The following is a 17814-nucleotide window of genomic DNA, read 5'->3' as shown; positions in this document are numbered from 1 at the left end:
ACAATAATTGTACACGTTCTGTGAATGGCAGAGGTGGCAGAAAGGAGTGGACAAGTGGGCCTTCACACTTGCAGTCTCTGTGCTGTTGTTAACTCAAAACTACAAAACAAAGCCACTGTTTAGTTTTATTTGTATTTTGTACCTGTAAATGTTCTATGCATGTACAAAATACAAATACTAATTTCTATGTCTCTGTAAGTAGACGGTCAGAAACAGCAATTTTATTCACTAGCACTTATGATATATAGATAGATATAACATTATATTTAGAAGAAATTTCTCTTTGCAAACAGTGGAACATAACAGAAAACCAGATATCTATTAAACTAGCTATCAACTGCAGCTTTATTTCCACTGAGTTACTTATAAAAATCTAAAGTGTTTATTATAGTCCAACTCCAGGCACAAAACAAAAAAAAATCCCATGTATTGGGGCTCCCCACACTGTAAGGGTTAAATGATCTTGAAGACTAGGGGGTACAGAGAGAGGCTGAATTACTCACAAGAAGGGTCTGCATAAATTACTTCCCACACTGGCGCTTTCCTCTTCTCTCCAAAGCTCTGGTGTATGAAGGGTCCTTTGACATCATTACAAACAATGCAAGAGTATTAAGCCTGTATTGTATGTGGTGGGAGCAAGCATGCAACCATGGCTGAGAGCCAGTGGCATCGGTATGGGGGTGCAGACCGCACCCGGGTGACACCTGCCAGAGGTGTGACACCTCTCTGGTCTCCTCTCTGGCCCAAGGAAGGCCAGGATCCCTGGCTGGGATAAGGCACCATGTTTCCGTAGTCCAACCCCATTCATCCTTATAGGGGAGCTGGAAAGTTGGCAGTGCCCACGAAGCAGGGCCAGGAGGGAGAGAGAGACAGCAGGTGAGTGTGTGTGCTGTGTACTTCCTCTGCTACCACCAAGGGGAGACATCCATCCCCTGCCCAAACCCCCTCTAACATCACTGAGGCATGGTGCATTCTAAACCTCCTCTACTGCACCCCTACATACTAACATGGTACATTCCATCAATCACCCCCCCATATAGTGACATAGAACAATCCATCAACCACTGTCCCCTCCCCCAATACTGACATGGTACATTCTATCCATCTCCTCCACATACTAATATGGTAAAATCCATTTATCCCCCACATACTGGCATTGTATATTTCATCAACCCCCCCCCCCCAACATACTGACATGGTGCATGCTATCCATCAACCCCCCCTCCATATACTAACATAGTACATGCCATCTATCAATCCCCCCTCCATATACTAACATAGTACATTCCACTTATTACCCCTCCCCCACATATGCACATACTAACATGGTGCATTCCATGCCGAACAGCGGAAGGGGTGATGGTGACACTATGTTTCACCGCACCCAAGAACAGCTTAGAGAGGAGACTACAGCAGACTGGCTGCGATGATAGATGGAGTCTGCAAAGCCAAGGGTGACTGCAAGGGTATTTTTTGTTGTTGTACGTGGAGTTGTTATTAAAGCGTATTTCAAGCCAAGAACATTGTGAGGGGAAATCTGCAACATGGACACAGAAAGAATAAAAATTATAGCTTTCCCTTACTCTACTATGAAAAAAAAATCTTTTTTTATTTCTGCCTGTGGTGCTGTTGGAATATCTCAAACAGAATCTTGCATAGCAGTAAAACCTTGACCCACTCTATGGAACACTAGAAAAAACATTTTGGCTGGGCATATGCCATAACTTTTAATTTGCAGTATAATTGACAGATTTATTTTTAAATGCTTTTATCACAATCTTTCTTTAACTGCTGCAACTTTTCCTAACAACACAAGGTAATGTATAAGGAAATCAATTGGGTTTTGATTGATTTATTTTTAAATAACAAATGTATATACTTATGTTTTACACTTTATTTTAAATGATCTCTATAAAATATTTATTTACAAAAGATTTATTAGGGATAAATCATGCCAGTGGTTGCGTTATACCGCAGTCACTGGTGTGGCTCTGTGAAGGGAGCAGTGCTGATGCACTGTAAATGGCACTGTTCAATTTTTTCTTTTTTCCAACTTAATTGAAATGTCATACATCTGTATTCACCACAGCCCATAAGCTCTATTGCCTTTTCTGTACACTGGGACTGCATTAGGCCTGCATTGGGCAAGGCAGTTCAATACAAATAGTGTTAACAGTCCCTGACAGGGAGCTTCCTAAAACTCTGTGTTTATAACTGTGGCAGCTGTTGCACACTAAACATTAAGAAGACATCAACCAGGGATGGCTATGACTCAGGTGTCAATCTTACTCCATAGTAGCAATAGCGGTCTGATTATGTCCATATTTCTGTGCTCAAAGCGGTACATTTTTTTGCATGGAAATATGTATTTTTTTAATTATAGGCCTGTAATTCTTAGGAATAACTCACTGAAATCTGTCCGAACAAGAGTCTAGTAAACATCCTGGGTATGTTAAAATTTGAAACACGAAAACATAAATTACAATATAATAAATAATCATAAAAAATAAAATAATAATAAATTTAATTAAATAATATAATCAAACCAAAAACACTGAAATTTGAAATATAGCGCCAGGTTCGCACATCACTGAGCAAAGTCGCAAAATCGTTTTCAGTGTCTGATGACAAATTTCCCCACGAATCATTATCACTAAATTCTGCAAGTAGTTCTGATTTACTATCGCTGTTCTCTAGCGGATCTAAACCCGCTTTTGACCTAAAGGGACGCTTTTTGGACGCCATGGACTTTTCTCAGTTTTCAGGCAAAAAGAACATTGAAAATGTAGGCAGGGCACAGGACAAAGCACTATGGACAAAATGTATGTGAAATGCTTTGATATAGTAATGTTTTATTATGTAATTTTAGTGAATTTAGTGAATGTCACTTGTACAACTTTCAAATTTCCCGCCGGTTCCGGCCACCCGTACGTCCTGAGGTCGCAGGGGACGGAACCCGGAAGAGAGATGTCAGCATCCGCCGGAGGACATTGCAGGAGGGACATCACGGGAGCACAGGACAAGGTAAGTGAGGAAGAGATCCCGGAGCAGCGCTGCATGGTATTCCCGAGTGTAGCGCGGGGTTACTGCTTGTGGTGCTGAAACTTTACCCCGAGCTACACTCAGGAATACCGCCAGGGAGGTTAAATAAGGACCTTTAGAAGGCCTAAAACCTGCATAGAGCACCACATGATGGCAGGAAGCCGTAAATATGAAATAATCATATGAGAAATTTATATTAGACTGGGTTGAAATGCATTTTTTTATTTTCATTTCAGGACAGAACATAAAAAAAGACTAGGTACAGTACACGTCAACATACACTAACCGGTCACTTTATTAGGTACACCTTGCTAGTACTGGGTTGGACCCACTTTTGACTTAAGAACTGTCTCAATTCTTCATTGCATAGATTCAACAATGTGTTGGAAACGTTCCTCAGATATTGTGGTCCATATTGACATTATAGTATCACGCAGTTGCTGCAGATTTGTCTGCTGTACATCCATCAACAGTTGATACAAGGCATAATTGATCCATGCTTTCATGTTGTTCATGCCAAATTCTGACCCTTCCATCTGAATGTTGCAGCTGAAATCAAGATTCATCAGACCAGGAAACATTTGTCAATCATCTATTGTCCTATTTTGGTGAGCCTGTATGAATTGTAGCCTCCGTTCATCAACTTCAAGGTTTGACATGTTGTGCATTCAGAGATGGTATTCTGCACACCTTGGTTGTAACGAGTGGTTACTTAAGTTACTCTTGCCTTTCTATCATCCTGAACCAGTCTTCCCATTTTCCTCTGACATGAACAGGCATTTTCATCCACACAACTGACCCTCACTGGATATATATTTTTTTTTTCGGACCATTCTCTGTAAACCCTAGAGATGGTTGTGCATGAAAATCCCAGTAGATCAGCAGTTTTTGAAACACTCAGACCAGCCCATCTGGCACTAACAACCATGCCATGTTCAACTTCACTTAAATCCCCTTTCTTCCCCATTCTGATGCTCGGTTTGAACTTCAGCAAGTCATCTTCACCACGTCTAGATGCCTAAATGAATTGAGTTGCTGCCATGTGATTGGCTGATTAGCAATTTGTGTTACCAAGAAATTGAACAGGTGTACCTAATAAAGTGGCCAGTGAGTATATATAAAGCCTTATGCATGCATTTAACTAATAGTTTTATCACTGAAAGACCTTTCTTCTCTGTGATGCTCTCAAAAAGATGCACCAGCATACATTGGGAGTGTGAGGGAACATAAAGCCTTGAAGCCTTAGGCCCCATGCACACTGGACATTTTTGACAGTTCTTATAGCGGCGTCTGGTGGATTTTTTTCTGTCTCCAAATGCACCTGGATGTTGTCCATGCACATATAGGTGTTTAGAGGCAGAAAAAACCCCACTGCCAGTGGGTCCAGGAGCAGCAGAGTTTTTGCAGAAAAAAAGGCTTGACATTTGTAAACGTGTCTAGACGTGTGATTAAATGCATGTTAACGCTATGCATGTTTAGAGCTTGAACATTAATTCATTATGGCCAGAATAGATTATTATTCTGGACAATTAAATGAATTAACTTGCAAGTGCTTGACATGCCTAAACATGTTACACATGTATAGAAGCACCAAACGGTTCTTCTGGCAACAACATTGCCAAGAGGAAAGGTGTCTAGGAGAGTTAGCAAAAATATTCAGTGTGCGTGAGGCCTTAGGATACTGGCCAAACTGAAAAGTAGGATTACAGCCATGATAAAGGTTTACCGAAAGACGCAGGTCAAAACCTGCAACATTTTTATATTTTTCACTCACCTGTAAAATAGAATCTATTTTGTGCATTGCAATTTGCGCACTAGGCAGTCAATCAGTTGAACCCAAATTATGACTTGCTCCGCTAAATACCTCCCATTAGATGACAAGTGTATAAAAATCTTAGGAGGCTTGTAAGTCTAGGCTAGACTAGAGATATAAAATTTCCAGAAATTTTGAAGCCATGGGAAAAAAAACTTTTTTTTCCCCTAATTAAAAAAAAATCAGTGTGCAGTAATTTTACAAATTGAAAGTCATTTTGTTACTCTGCAAATTGAAGCTTTGCTCTGAGCAGAAAATAATTTTTTTCCCCTATTTTTTCAGGGTTTTTCCGGCCTTCCCATATCTAGGCTAGACTATATATTCTCCCATATATGTTAAGATTACATTTGTGAACTCTTTGCACAAATCCCTTTGCCTGATTGTAGACAAGCTATCATAGTTACCTGTATTTGACATAGCTAGCAGAGTATATATATAGTGCATAGGTATAACATTTTTGGGATAAAAATTAATCCTGACCCTTTTAGAATTGACAAGTCCCCTCATATGAAAATTTTGCATGTTTGCAGCTTCTGATATGACGCAAATCAGTAAAGTTTTTCTGTAGTAGTTTCAAGTCATGGGAAATTCTAGGACACTGGTATAGAAAGACCATTTATAGACAAATTATAGTACAAAAATACCCTACGCACCCTTAGCAACCTGCAGTAATCTTGGATTACTATAGCTTTGACAGGGATATAGGCAAGGTAAAACATATATGGTAGTTTGTTCATAAATATAATATTTTGTTGCAAATAATAATTCACATTGATTAGTAGGATCTTAACTATGCTCAACCAAGTATTCAAATCTGAAAGTGTTAAATGATCACAATCTAGCTCTTAAATGATAATACTGCTTCAACTGCATTCATTCATAAAGTCATGCATTACACCAAAGCAAGTGAGTTAAGCAATTATGTTTTCTTTTCCACATGAACTCCTCATACAAAGCATTCCAGGAGAAAAAAAAATATATTGGAATACAAACAGATAATATTAATACATATTATGAAGCGTAAGCAGGCTTCCAAAGTCTTTATATTCTTACCATCATCTTCATCTGATACCAGCTCATCATCAGAGCAGATGCTGAGAACATTTACCAGCATTTCTGTCACTATAAACAAAACAAAAACTCATGTATATATATATATACGTATATTGCTACTGTGCAAATACTACATTTACTATCCTTAGACTTTTTGTTTATTTATATCTACAAACAGAAATGTTTCCAACTAGAAATAGATTTCAAAGTACACCTCCCAGTTCTGCACTGGCTGCAGAAATATAATACAATCACCAAGCAAACATCTTAAGAGTGTCCCAAATCTCTGAATATGCAAATTCCAACACTTCCCAGCAATGTCAAAAGACTGGACCATCCACATGTTTCCATCATTATAATAGGTGGCCAATAGGAAAAGGATTTTCACAGCTAGTTTAGAGCAATACAAAACTGACAGGTGTACTTTAACATTGCACTTAAAAGTGTTACTAAACCTACAACAGTAAAATCAGTCTTATATGCAGTAAAGCATGCTTGTTATACTAACTGTAGAACCTAAGGTATTCATCTTCTGCGATCTGTAAAATGGCTGTTTGACCCTGTCTTTTCTGATCCTCCCCTTCTTCCACATTCCCACTCCATCTGCTGGTACTACAGAGCCATAGGAGTCACTCCGCAGAAGCTCAGTTTAGTGTGTATTGTTAGTGTTTTTTTTTTCTTTGGGACAATGCATGTGATCAGCACAGGGCCAATTAGCACTGTCCAGACAGATGGTCAGGGGTTATGCAGCCCCATAGGACAGTCAGAGGAGAATGAAAACTCCTCCTACAAGCTTTTACCTGTGCTTGGCTGCACACTGATAGAAGTCACAAAACTGATATATACTGCTGATGAAAAAAAGGTACTTAGCAGTTTATAATTTACTAAAATAATTGCATTTCCATGTTCTGCGTACTGTGGGAGACCAGAGATAGTGAATTCAGGGTTCTGGGTTTAGTAACACTTTAAGGTCATAGTTGCTACTATATCAGGGGCGGACTGACCATTTGGAAACTCCGCCACTGCCCGAGGGCCCGGGGTCAGTGGGGGGCCCCATGAGATGCCCCTGGTACCTTTTTCATAGGCTTTTTTGAGTTTGGGCAAGGACACAGGGGCCCCATGATCCCCTATTGCCCGGGGGCCCCATGAGTTGTCAGTCCACCCCTGTACTATAGTTTTTGTTATCATTAACCATTCTTCCTTTTATTATTGTTACATATCAAACTTGGCACATAATTTTCAGCTGTAAACAGGAAAAGAACAGATAAAATATAGGAGATGGCAGAAAAAAAAAAAAACTATTATGCCACTTTTATGATATTATACACGTTTTTCTACAAACTGAAAAGACTAGCTGATACACGTACAGATTGTCATTTTTTACTTTTCTACCGGAGCATTTTTAAATTTTTTCGCAAAAACATGTTAAACATTTTGTACGATATTTGCTCAGCTATTTATCAAATGCATATTTTTTTTTTTGTGAAAACAAATGCAAATTTTAAGAAAAAATACAGCACAGTGAATGTTTGTGCAAACAACTTATTATAGCCAATTTTTGGTAAGGTAAAAAGATGGGGTTACGTTGAGTAAATAGATATTGAGCATGTCAAGCCTTAAAAATTGTGTACGCGTGGGAAATCATAAAAAACTTTAGTGCCCAAAATGAGTCATTTGCAATGTTTTGAAAGCCTTTCCAGGTTATCAATTTGGAGTTAGCTGTGGCTAGAATTATGGCCCTAGAATGTGCTCGCCCTATGCTGCACATTTGAACTGTGGTGTGTATGGGGGTGACTTAAATTTTTCTTCATTTGTATTTATTTTATATAAATGTATCTTTTGTTTTTTTACACTTTTAAAAATTCTATATTTTACCTTTATTACTATCCCAAAGGGGCCAATAAGTCCCCTCTGTGATAACATTGGGCACGTGACAGGTTCTTTTTGTCACAGGAATGACAGCTGCCCCAGACACCTACTGTTCTAACTGTATGAGCCATTTCTAAAGGGCCCAGGCTGCCTGGAGGAACAAAAGAGCCCAGAAACAACCTTGAGTGGGGTGGCACACTTTTAGAGACCCATAAAAGGGACTGGATCACTTGTATCTGAAAGCCCTTTGCCAGCTGTCAAGGTCGATAACAAGATCATGGCTGTAGCAGTCTTGAGCCTGCTTTACCATGCAGATTACAAGTGTACATTGGTAGACAAGGGGTTAAACAATGGTAAAAATGTGCATAAAAATTGCACTGATTTTCCTGCTCTGTGGGCATAAATGCCCAAATCAATCTTTGCCATGACAAAAAAAAAACATTTCAAACAAATAAAAAAAAGTTTCATCATCTTTTAAGAAGTATTTTATTACTTATAGTCATTTATTAAAGGCTGAAACTTATTTAAGCATAATTGACTCCTAAATAAGGCGACTGTCTAACTGTGAAAGAGAACATCAAGGAACAGGCCATTTCATACCTTTCTCTCCAACAAAAGGTAAGGACCAGGTAAAGACATCCATGAAATTTGGAAGCCAGTATGGATGAGGAGAACAATTAAACTGCCTTATGTTCATGACATTGTTTTCATACTTCAATACTGCAGCTAAAAACAAAGAACACAAAGAGGCATACTTTTGTTATATATGACAAGTATTAATAGGGTAGAATGCAAACATTGCAATATTATAACCTTGCACAGTATTGATTACTCATTTAAAATAACCATGATTAAGGAGAAAAATTGAGAATTAAACAGGCAGCTTAGTAATTCATGCAGTTCCCACACCAAACCCACACAGCCCCCAAAACAACTACTAATATACAAAAAATTAATATGGTAAATATACACCGGTCAGCCATAACATTATGACAACAAGTAAAGTGGATAACATTGATTATTATGTTACAATGGCATCTGAAAGTGGGTGAGATATATTAGGCAGCAAGTGAACATGTTGTCCCTGAAGTTTATGTGTTGAGAGCAGAAAAAATGGTGAAGCATAAGGATATGACGGACTTTGACAAGGACCAAATTGTAATGACTAGATGACTGGGTCAGAGCAACTCTAAAACTGCAGCTATGGTGGGATGGTCCTGGTCTGCAGTGGTCAACCAAAAGTGGTCCAAAGAAGGAAAACTGGTGAACCAGTGAAAGGGTCATGGGCAGCCATGGCTCAATGATGCATGTGGGGAATTAAGGCTGGCCTGTGCACTCTGATCCAACAGAAGAGGTACTGTAGCTCAAATTGCTGAAAATGTTAATGCTGGTTCTAATAGAAAGGTGTCAGAACACACAGTGCACTCCAGTTGGTTGCATATGGGGCTGCATAGCTGCAGGCTGGTCATGCTAACCAGTATCCACAGCCAAATGCACCTACAATAGGCACACAAGTATCAGAAATGGACCACAAAGCAATGGAAGAATGTAGCCTGGTCTGATGAATTCAAGAATGGTTTGAGGAACAAGACAAAAAGTTTGAGGTGTTGATTTGGATTCCAAATTCAATCAATCACTCTGGGATGTGCTGGAGAAACAAGTATGATCTATCGAGGCCCCACCTCGCAACTTACAGGCCTTAAAGGATCTGCTATGGATGACTTCATGCCATATACCACAGTATACCTTCAGAAGTCTAGTGGAGTCCAAGACTCGATGGGTTTAGTAGGTGTTCATAATGGTATGGCAGATCAGTGTATATCAGTCAACTATATAAAACCACAAGAAGCCATGCTGAGAACCATTTATTGTGTTCCAGTTTCAGCTATATGTACCTGAAGAACCTTCATATAGAAAAATTGTATGTATCCGGTGCAAATCCTAGCTATTCAAATGGTTACTATTGGAACTCATATAGATACATAACCTGCAATGTTATCAACTGATGATGGTATACATTAAAAATAAGAGCCCCTGATTATATGAGGACATTTTTTTTATTCCAGAGTGCAAAAAACACACACGTTAAAACAACAGAAAACAGCAATGCTGAATGATAATAAATACTCATACTGTGTCAGCAATGGTGTACATTGTGTTAAGTCTTAGCAAGCTAATATATTTAGTCCCATTTGACCTATAATGTTTTAATAACTTGAGAGGATGACTATATTAGCTTTTATTGCATTATTCCCTACATACAGTATTATGAAAAGGTTCGCCTCCAACATTTGTTTTTGAAACGATTATATACAGATAGATCTGTATCCCCATATACAGTTAGGTCCATATATATTTGGACACAGGCACCATTGTCATACTTTTGGTTCTGTATGCCACAAGAATAAATTTAAAATGAAACAATCCAAATGAATTTGAAGTGCAGACTTTCAGCTTTAATTCAAGGGGTTGAATATAAATATCAAGAACAAATTTTAAAAACAAACTATTTTTATACACAGTCCCTCCATTTTCAGGGGCTCAAATGTAATTGGACAAATGAATATAATCATAACTAAAATGTCCATTTTTAATATCTTGTTGAGAATCCTTTACTGGCAATGACTGCCTAAAATCTGGAACCCATGGACATTACCAGAGACTGGATTTCCTCCTTTCTGATGCCTTGCCAGGCTCTAACTGCAGCTGTCTTCAGTTGTTCTTGGTTTGTGGGTCTTTCTGCCTTTAGTTTTGTCTTCAGCAAGTGAAATGCATGCTCAATTGGGTTGAGATCAGGTGATTGATTCGGCCATTGTAGAATATTCCACTTTTCCTTCAAAGGCTCCCGGGTTGCTTTTTCAATGTGTTTTGGATCATTGTCCATCTGTACTGTGAAGAGCCGTCCAATCAACTTTGCTGCATTTGGCTGAATCTGGGCTGACAGTATATCTCTAAACACTGCATAATTCATCCAGCTGCTTCTGTCACATCATCAATAAACACCAATGACCCAGTGCCACTGGAAGCCATGCATGCCCATGCCATCACGCTGCCTCCACCATGTTTTACAGATGACATTGCGTGCTTTGAATCATGAGCTGTTCCAAGCCTTGTCCACACTTTTTTTCTTCCCGTCATTCTGATACAGATCAATCTTAGTTTCATCCATCCAAAGAATGCTTTACCAGAACTGGTCTGGCAATTTTAGATGCTTTTGCCAAAGTCTAATCTGGCTTTTCTATTCTTCAGGCTTATGAAAGGTTTGCACCCTGTGGTGAACCTTCTGTATTTGCTCTCGTGAAGTCTTCTCTTGATTGTAGACTTTGACAATGATACGCCCACCTCCTGGAGAGTGTCCTTCACTTGTCTGGATGTTGTGAATGGGTTTTTCTTTAATAGAAATGATCCTGCGATCATCCACCACTGTTGTCTTCCGTGGACATCCATGCTTTTTTATGTTGCTGAGCTCACCAGTGCATTCTTCTTTCCTCAGAATGTACCAAACTGTTGATTTGGCCACTCCTAATATTGTTGCTATCTCTCTGATGGATTTGTTTCATTTTTGAGGCCTTACAATGGCCTGTTTAACTTGCATGGACAGCTCCTTTGACAGCATGATGTAGGTTCACAGAAATAGATTCCAAATGCCACACTTAGATTCAATTCCAGACCTTTTACCTGCTTAATTGAAGAAGAAATAACGAAGAAGGAGTAGCCCACACCTGACCATGAAACAGCTTTTGATTCAATTGTCCAATTACTTTTGGTCCCTTGAAAAAGGGGGGATGGCTACTCTTAAGAGCTAAGAACCCAAACCTTTCCTCCAATTTGGATGTACATACCCTAAAATTAAACCTGAGAGTGTGTACTTTCAGCCCATATCCATTATATAACTACAGCTTGAATATGTTTTGGTAAATACCTGAAAAATCTAAAACTGTGCCCGTTTCCAAATATACATGGACCTAACTGTGTAGCGGGAGTCAGATACACATCCCTTGATAAATATTGAACAAGTACTCTGAACATTAATCACTATCTGTAAAATCATTGTTGCATCAACACATTGTGCAAATGATCATCAAGTCATCTTCTGTAGCAAAACCTGTGCATAAAGAATTAAGCAAGTTGCAGAGAGTGTGCGAGGAAAAGGAAACAGAAAGTTGCTACAGTTTGTTGTATTGAATGTTAGTTTCTCAACATTCTGCTTGATTCAACAGTTAATAAGATGACAGTTTAAACAAACTGTAATACCCCGACTGGCCATATTTACTTTGGCTCTAAAAGCAGCAGGTGATCTTGATTTTAGTGTTAAAATATATTGGGGTTAAATATAGCTTTTATTTTTTTAAGGATCTATTTTATAGGGGATTTCCAAGCTCCTATTAGCTGTGGTCTCCTTTCTGTAGCATAATGGAGTGTTCTACTTCATTCAACTAGGATCTTTGATTTACTGTTTACTGCATTAAAAGAAGCCCAGTCATTGCAATGAAATACTTCTTAAACAGAGGATGGTTATATTTCAGTGCAAGACTTCATCAGCAGGTGTTGATGCAGGCATAATTTGGAATTTTCCTTACTCCGTTAATTAAACCGTTAGTTTATGAAGGGCATCTTGGAAATCGTTTAAAAGCCTACATCTTGTAGTACCAGAGCTCTTTGATTTTTAAGTAAATCTGTTAAGAAAATAAAAATGGTGAACTACTTACATGATTTAGAAGCAAGCCTAAGAAGACTAGGAGCCCTGGGGTTTTCTAGCCAGGGCGCTCTAATATGCCACTCTAACATAGTCAATAGCTGAATTACAACCCACCATCTCCTACCTAATGCACCATTGAAAGGAATCCAGCAGGCAAAAGCCTAACTGGAAATTAAAGCATACTTTTCACTCATACAGAACACATTTCATCGCTGCAATCCCCCCTACCCTCCACAATCTAAAAAGCTGTGTTTTTTTCTTTTTGTTACACTTCACCTCTCACCTAGGCGAAAACTATGTCACCTCTGCTCCTGAAGCCTCCAAGGATATGCACATCACATATACCAGGAGGCATCAGCTTGAACACAGCTGCCTGAACCAGGAATAGACACCGGTTTCTGATGATGCCAAAAAGGAATATGACAGCGTGGGACTTGGCACAGGATGTTTTTCTGAGGGCAACCCAGCACACAAGGTAACATGAAAAGAAAACAAAATGTACGAGAGAAGTTAAGTTCCTCTCTAAGACTTGCATATTATAGGGGCCCAGGTCTGCTACTCCTGAGGCAGTTAGTAAGTTAGTTTACTGTGTTTATTTTCTAGACTGTTTAAATAGCTGGGATCCAAAATACACAGGGGACTTCCAAGACACAGTCTTCATAAACTTAAGGACCAATTGTGTTGTTTTGGGCATGATATTTCCATATTCTTGACTTTCCAATGTTCATTAATTTCAGCAATCACTTTTATACTACCAATCCATACTAATATTTTTGTAGGAACATTTTTTTTTACAAATGCATAAGTTGGAAAATATGAACCACAAGTGCATTATATGAATTTACAGCGGAACATGAAATATTTAATGTTATATGGACTGTTAATTAAGGAGGGAGAGGCCAATGATCTCTGAAACAAGATAAAAAGGGCAAAAACTGGCCCATGATAGCACTGGGAGCCAATTGCTAGTCTAGACAGGGGAGGGTTTGTCCTATGGAAACACACCAAGTGAAGTATGACTTTAACATTCAATGATAGGCCTTGCAGGAAGAAAAACAAAAGTTCCCGGTGATCTGGAAGAGTTCATGTCCGTCCAGAGTCTTAGGTCTTACCGGGCTGGCTTATTATATCTGCCTGGACCACTTCATAGCAATGAAGATCATATGCTCTCCAACTTCATCCTGTTAAGTAGACAAGGAAGGAGGAAGCACAGTAAATCTACTGCTTCCCCTAGAGGATCTCTGTACCTGGAAACAAACCTATTCGAATTGTTGTTGAATTTGGAGGCCAGGAGTTCCAAATCCAGCATCCCCCATCTGGTACATAGGTCCTAGAAAACCAGGTACAAGTGCTGTTGCTTCAAGAAGACTGCTTGCCAATTGTCCACACTTGGGATTATTATTATTATAATACAGTATTTATAAAGCGCCAATAGTTCGCTCAGCACTGTACATTACAATGGGAGACAATACATAAGACAGTACAATAACAATACAATGCACAGGGCAGACAAAGCAGGAATGTGAAATTATGTCCAGAACAGGATTTGATAAACTTCTCTTGCAACAATAAGACATCTAGCTCTTCCCGGTTAATGTACACGACCTCTGTGGCATGGTCCAACTGAATCTAGATAGGATGACCTTTCAGCAAAATGGTCCAACACTGCAGAGACAGCCAAATCACACAAAATTGTAGGATGAAGAGATGAGACTCCTTTGACGACCAAGTCCCCTGCGCAAACAGGGGGTTTAGAACTCCTGCCCAGCGAGACAGGCTGGCATCCATCATGACCATGACGATCTTCCAGAAAGAAGGACTTCCAGAGCCACCAGTCCAGGGACTATCTGGTCCTTGGTGCCACATGAAATTGGACTGCCAAAGAAAATTGTTTAACTTGTTCCAGACAATAGAGTGTTGTTCTGCAGTGATCCAGAGTGAAAATGGGCAAATGGGATTGCTTTGAAGGAGACCACCAAGCCCAAGACACTCATTCAATTCATTCATAGGGATGTCATGAGAGCGCAGTAGGGGACAGCACCTTGGTGAACACAGTGCAGTCATAAGGCTGAAAGGCCTATAAACTAATAGTGTAGTGGTTGCACAGCAAAATATCCAGAAAGTATTCACAGCGCTTAACTTTTGCCACATTTTGTTATGTTACAGCCTTATTCCAAAATGGATTAAATTCATTTTTTTTCCTCAGCATTCTATAAACAATACTCCATGATGACAATGTGAAAGAAGTTTGTTTTGAAATCTTTGTAATTTATTAAAAAACAAAAAAAACAAAAACACCACATGTACATAAGTATTGCCTTTGTCATGACACTCAAAATTGAGCTCTAGTGCATCCTGTTCCCACTGATCATCCTTGAGATGTTTCCACAAATTGATTGGAGTCCACCTGTGGGAAATTCAGTTGATTGGACATGATTAGGAAAGGCCATACATTTTGGAACCACCAGGAATCTTCCTAGAGCGGGCTGCATGGGTAAAATGAGCGATCGAGGGAGAAGGGCCTTAGCCAGGGAGGTAACCAAGTACCCAATGGTCACTCTGAAAGAGCTCCAGCGTTTCTCTGTGGAGAGAGGAGAACCTTCCAGAAGAACAACCATTTCTGCAGCACTCCACCAATCAGGCCTGTATGGTAGACTGGCCAGACGGAAGCCACTCCTCAGTAAAAAGCAAATGGCAGCCCGCCTGGAGTTTGCCAAAAGGCACCTGACGGTCTCTCTGACCATGAGAAACAAAACTCTCTGGTCTGATGAAACAAAGATTGAACTCTTTGGCCTGAATGCTAAGCATCATGTCTGGAGGAAACCAGGCACCACTCACCACCTGGCCAATACCATCCCTACAGTGAAGCAGGGTGTGGTGGCAGCATCATGCTGTGGGGATGTTTTTCAGTGGCAGGAACTGGGAGTCTAGTCAGGATCGAAGGAAAGATGAATGCAGCAATGTACAGAGACATACTCGATGAAAACCTGTTCCAGAGCGCTCTGGACCTTAGACTTGGGTGACAGTTCATATTTCAACAGGACAACGGCCCTAAGCACACAGCTCACATAAGAAAGGAGTGGCAACGGGCCAACTATGTGGATGTCCTGGAGTGGCCCAGCCAGAGCCCAGACTTGAACCCGATTGAACATCTCTGGAGAGATCTGAAAATGGCTGTGCACTGACGCTCCCCATCCAACCTGATGGAGCTTGAGAGGTACTGCAAAGAAGAATGGAAGAAATTGCCCAAAAATAGGTGTGTCAAGCTTGTAGCATCATACTCAAAATGACTTGAGGCTGTAATTGGTGCTAAAGGTGCTTCAACAAAGTATTGAGCAAAGGCTGTCAATACTTATGTAGGTTGTCATTATGGGGTATTGTTTGTAGAATGTTGAGGAAAAAAATGAATTTATTCCATTTTGGAATAAGGCTGTAACATAACAAAATGTGGAAAAGGTAAGCGCTGTGAATACTTTCTGGATGCACTGTAGGTAACACTGATGTGATGGAAAAATGGAGGAATGTAAGTACAAATCCTTGACAATCACAGTTTCCCTGGTGAAAGGGGAGTGATGACAAACCTAATGGATTCCATACCAAGTTTCTGAGCTCACATGAAAACATTTGAAGCTTTGAAATCCAAGTTAGGTGGCTGACCCTTTGGGTTTAGGAACAGTGAGCAGGTTTAATTAAAATCCATATAACTATTCTGTCTCAGGAACTGGGGCAATGACACCTTGATCCAGAAGACCAGAGTGTGCCCAAAGGAGATCTACTAATCTGTGTGGTGAAATAGAAAGGTTGGACACTGGGTCTGTGTCAGAGATACCCAAGTGTCTGAGAATCAAACTGTTCAAGTATCTGCAAAGGTTTACAAATACCTTCCACTCTAGAAAATGCCAAGGATGGCTTGTCTGAGGATTTGGCAGACTCTGAGCCTCAGAAGCGAAAAATACGTTTTTTTAAACAGATAAAGAAGGAGAATCTTTTGTAGTCTATTCCGTATGCTTTTTCTGCTGAGGAAGTGGGTACTCTTTTCTTGATAAAGATCTCAAGAGTAAATTCAAACTTCACATGGATCAGATACTTCTTGGATGCAGGGTCAACAGTCCAGACCTTTAAATTGCCCTATGCATGTGTACTGAAAGGAAACCTTGCCAGAAGTAAGCTGGGAAGTCTCCAAAAGACCATAATAGCTGAAGTTTAAAGCTACAGCATTCACAGAAGTGGTAGGATTACATTCAAGGGATTGTGAACAGTCAATCATGATTTGGTATAGTAAAGTCACAGCCAACATGTGGTTAAGACATGGCCCCCAGGTGAGAACAGAGAGTTCTAGAAAGTGCTTATAATCACTTACTGTTTGAGTCCTTAAAGACAGGTGCATTGTCCACCAGTATAGTAGTCATTTTGTGAAGGTGGGACACTGCTAGTTCAACAGTGGGGTAAACCACTTTTATAAAACATCCTTTACAAATGGGTACCAATGTTAATGGGGATGGGTTGGAAGCAAAAAGCTTGTATGAGTATTTAAATATTTCCTAGAAAGGAGTTGAAACAGCAGGTGCAGCGGGAAAGTCTTTGCAGCATTTGCGGCTATAAAATACCCAAATCTGAAAAACACTGGTAGAAGCAAAAGGCTACTTTTCACCTGCAAAAGACTGGAAAATATTTGTTGATAATGTCTAAAATATGAGAATTTATTCTGGAACGGCAAAGGAAAATAACAAAACGTCAATATATAAACAAATTACTCTTTATATTTTCTAACCCTTCCTTAAGGGTTAGAAAGGGTTTAACGGCCTCGCTGTGTCAGCCTGGAAAAGCAGGAATGTAAAAGAAATGTGAACAAAAAGGGACAGCAAAAGGAAAATTCTTCAAATGTCAACATGTCAGTTCTGTGCCAAAACTGAAAGAAATTTGTGTTACAGCTTACGAATTGTTTTCATTTAAATTGTGCAATTTCTTAATTAAATAAACATGCTTGAGCTAATGGTTATGTTAATCCCATTAATGAATGTCAAGAAAAAAACTACTTAGGACAGTTTTTTAGGCAGATGCAGTATGCTGACAATAAAGGTCAGAAATCTACTTCAACTGTAATTAACTGAATCTTTCCACAAAATAAATAATGGACAGCTAAGCAGTACTTTGGAAACCCAAACATGGTACTATTTAAGATTCTATGTATATATTAATTCTACAATAAATTAAAGGCCAAGTTCACCTTTATTAAAAAAAAAAAAAAAAAAAATATATATATATATATATATATATATATATATATATATATATATATATATAAATGCACATCTTTCTGCAGGTGAAAAAAAAAGTG

At 39.2% G+C, this 17814-nt stretch overlaps 1 protein-coding gene across 4 annotated transcripts in view; it reads right to left on the bottom strand.

The window, feature by feature from the left end:
• The window catches only part of PPP3CA (protein phosphatase 3 catalytic subunit alpha), a 395516-nt gene that overhangs the window by 43830 nt on the left and 333872 nt on the right, over positions 1-17814 (bottom strand). For all 4 annotated transcript variants that reach the window (XM_089680545.1, XM_089680547.1, XM_089680546.1 and 1 more), the window contains exons 9-10: positions 8378-8503; positions 5909-5977 (exon numbers count right to left, since the gene is read on the bottom strand). In XM_089680545.1, coding sequence (XP_089536671.1) covers positions 5909-5977; positions 8378-8503 — 195 coding nt within the window. The remainder of the gene's footprint in view (positions 1-5908; positions 5978-8377; positions 8504-17814) is intronic.

The sequence above is a fragment of the Staurois parvus genome, unplaced genomic scaffold (genome assembly GCF_062004578.1).
Source record: "Staurois parvus isolate SC_StPar_1 unplaced genomic scaffold, SC_StPar_1.0 ptg000244l, whole genome shotgun sequence".
NCBI classification, from domain to species: domain Eukaryota; kingdom Metazoa; phylum Chordata; class Amphibia; order Anura; family Ranidae; genus Staurois; species Staurois parvus.
The sequence above is the reverse complement of the archived record's forward strand: the minus strand, read 5'-3'. Positions and strand labels throughout refer to the sequence as shown.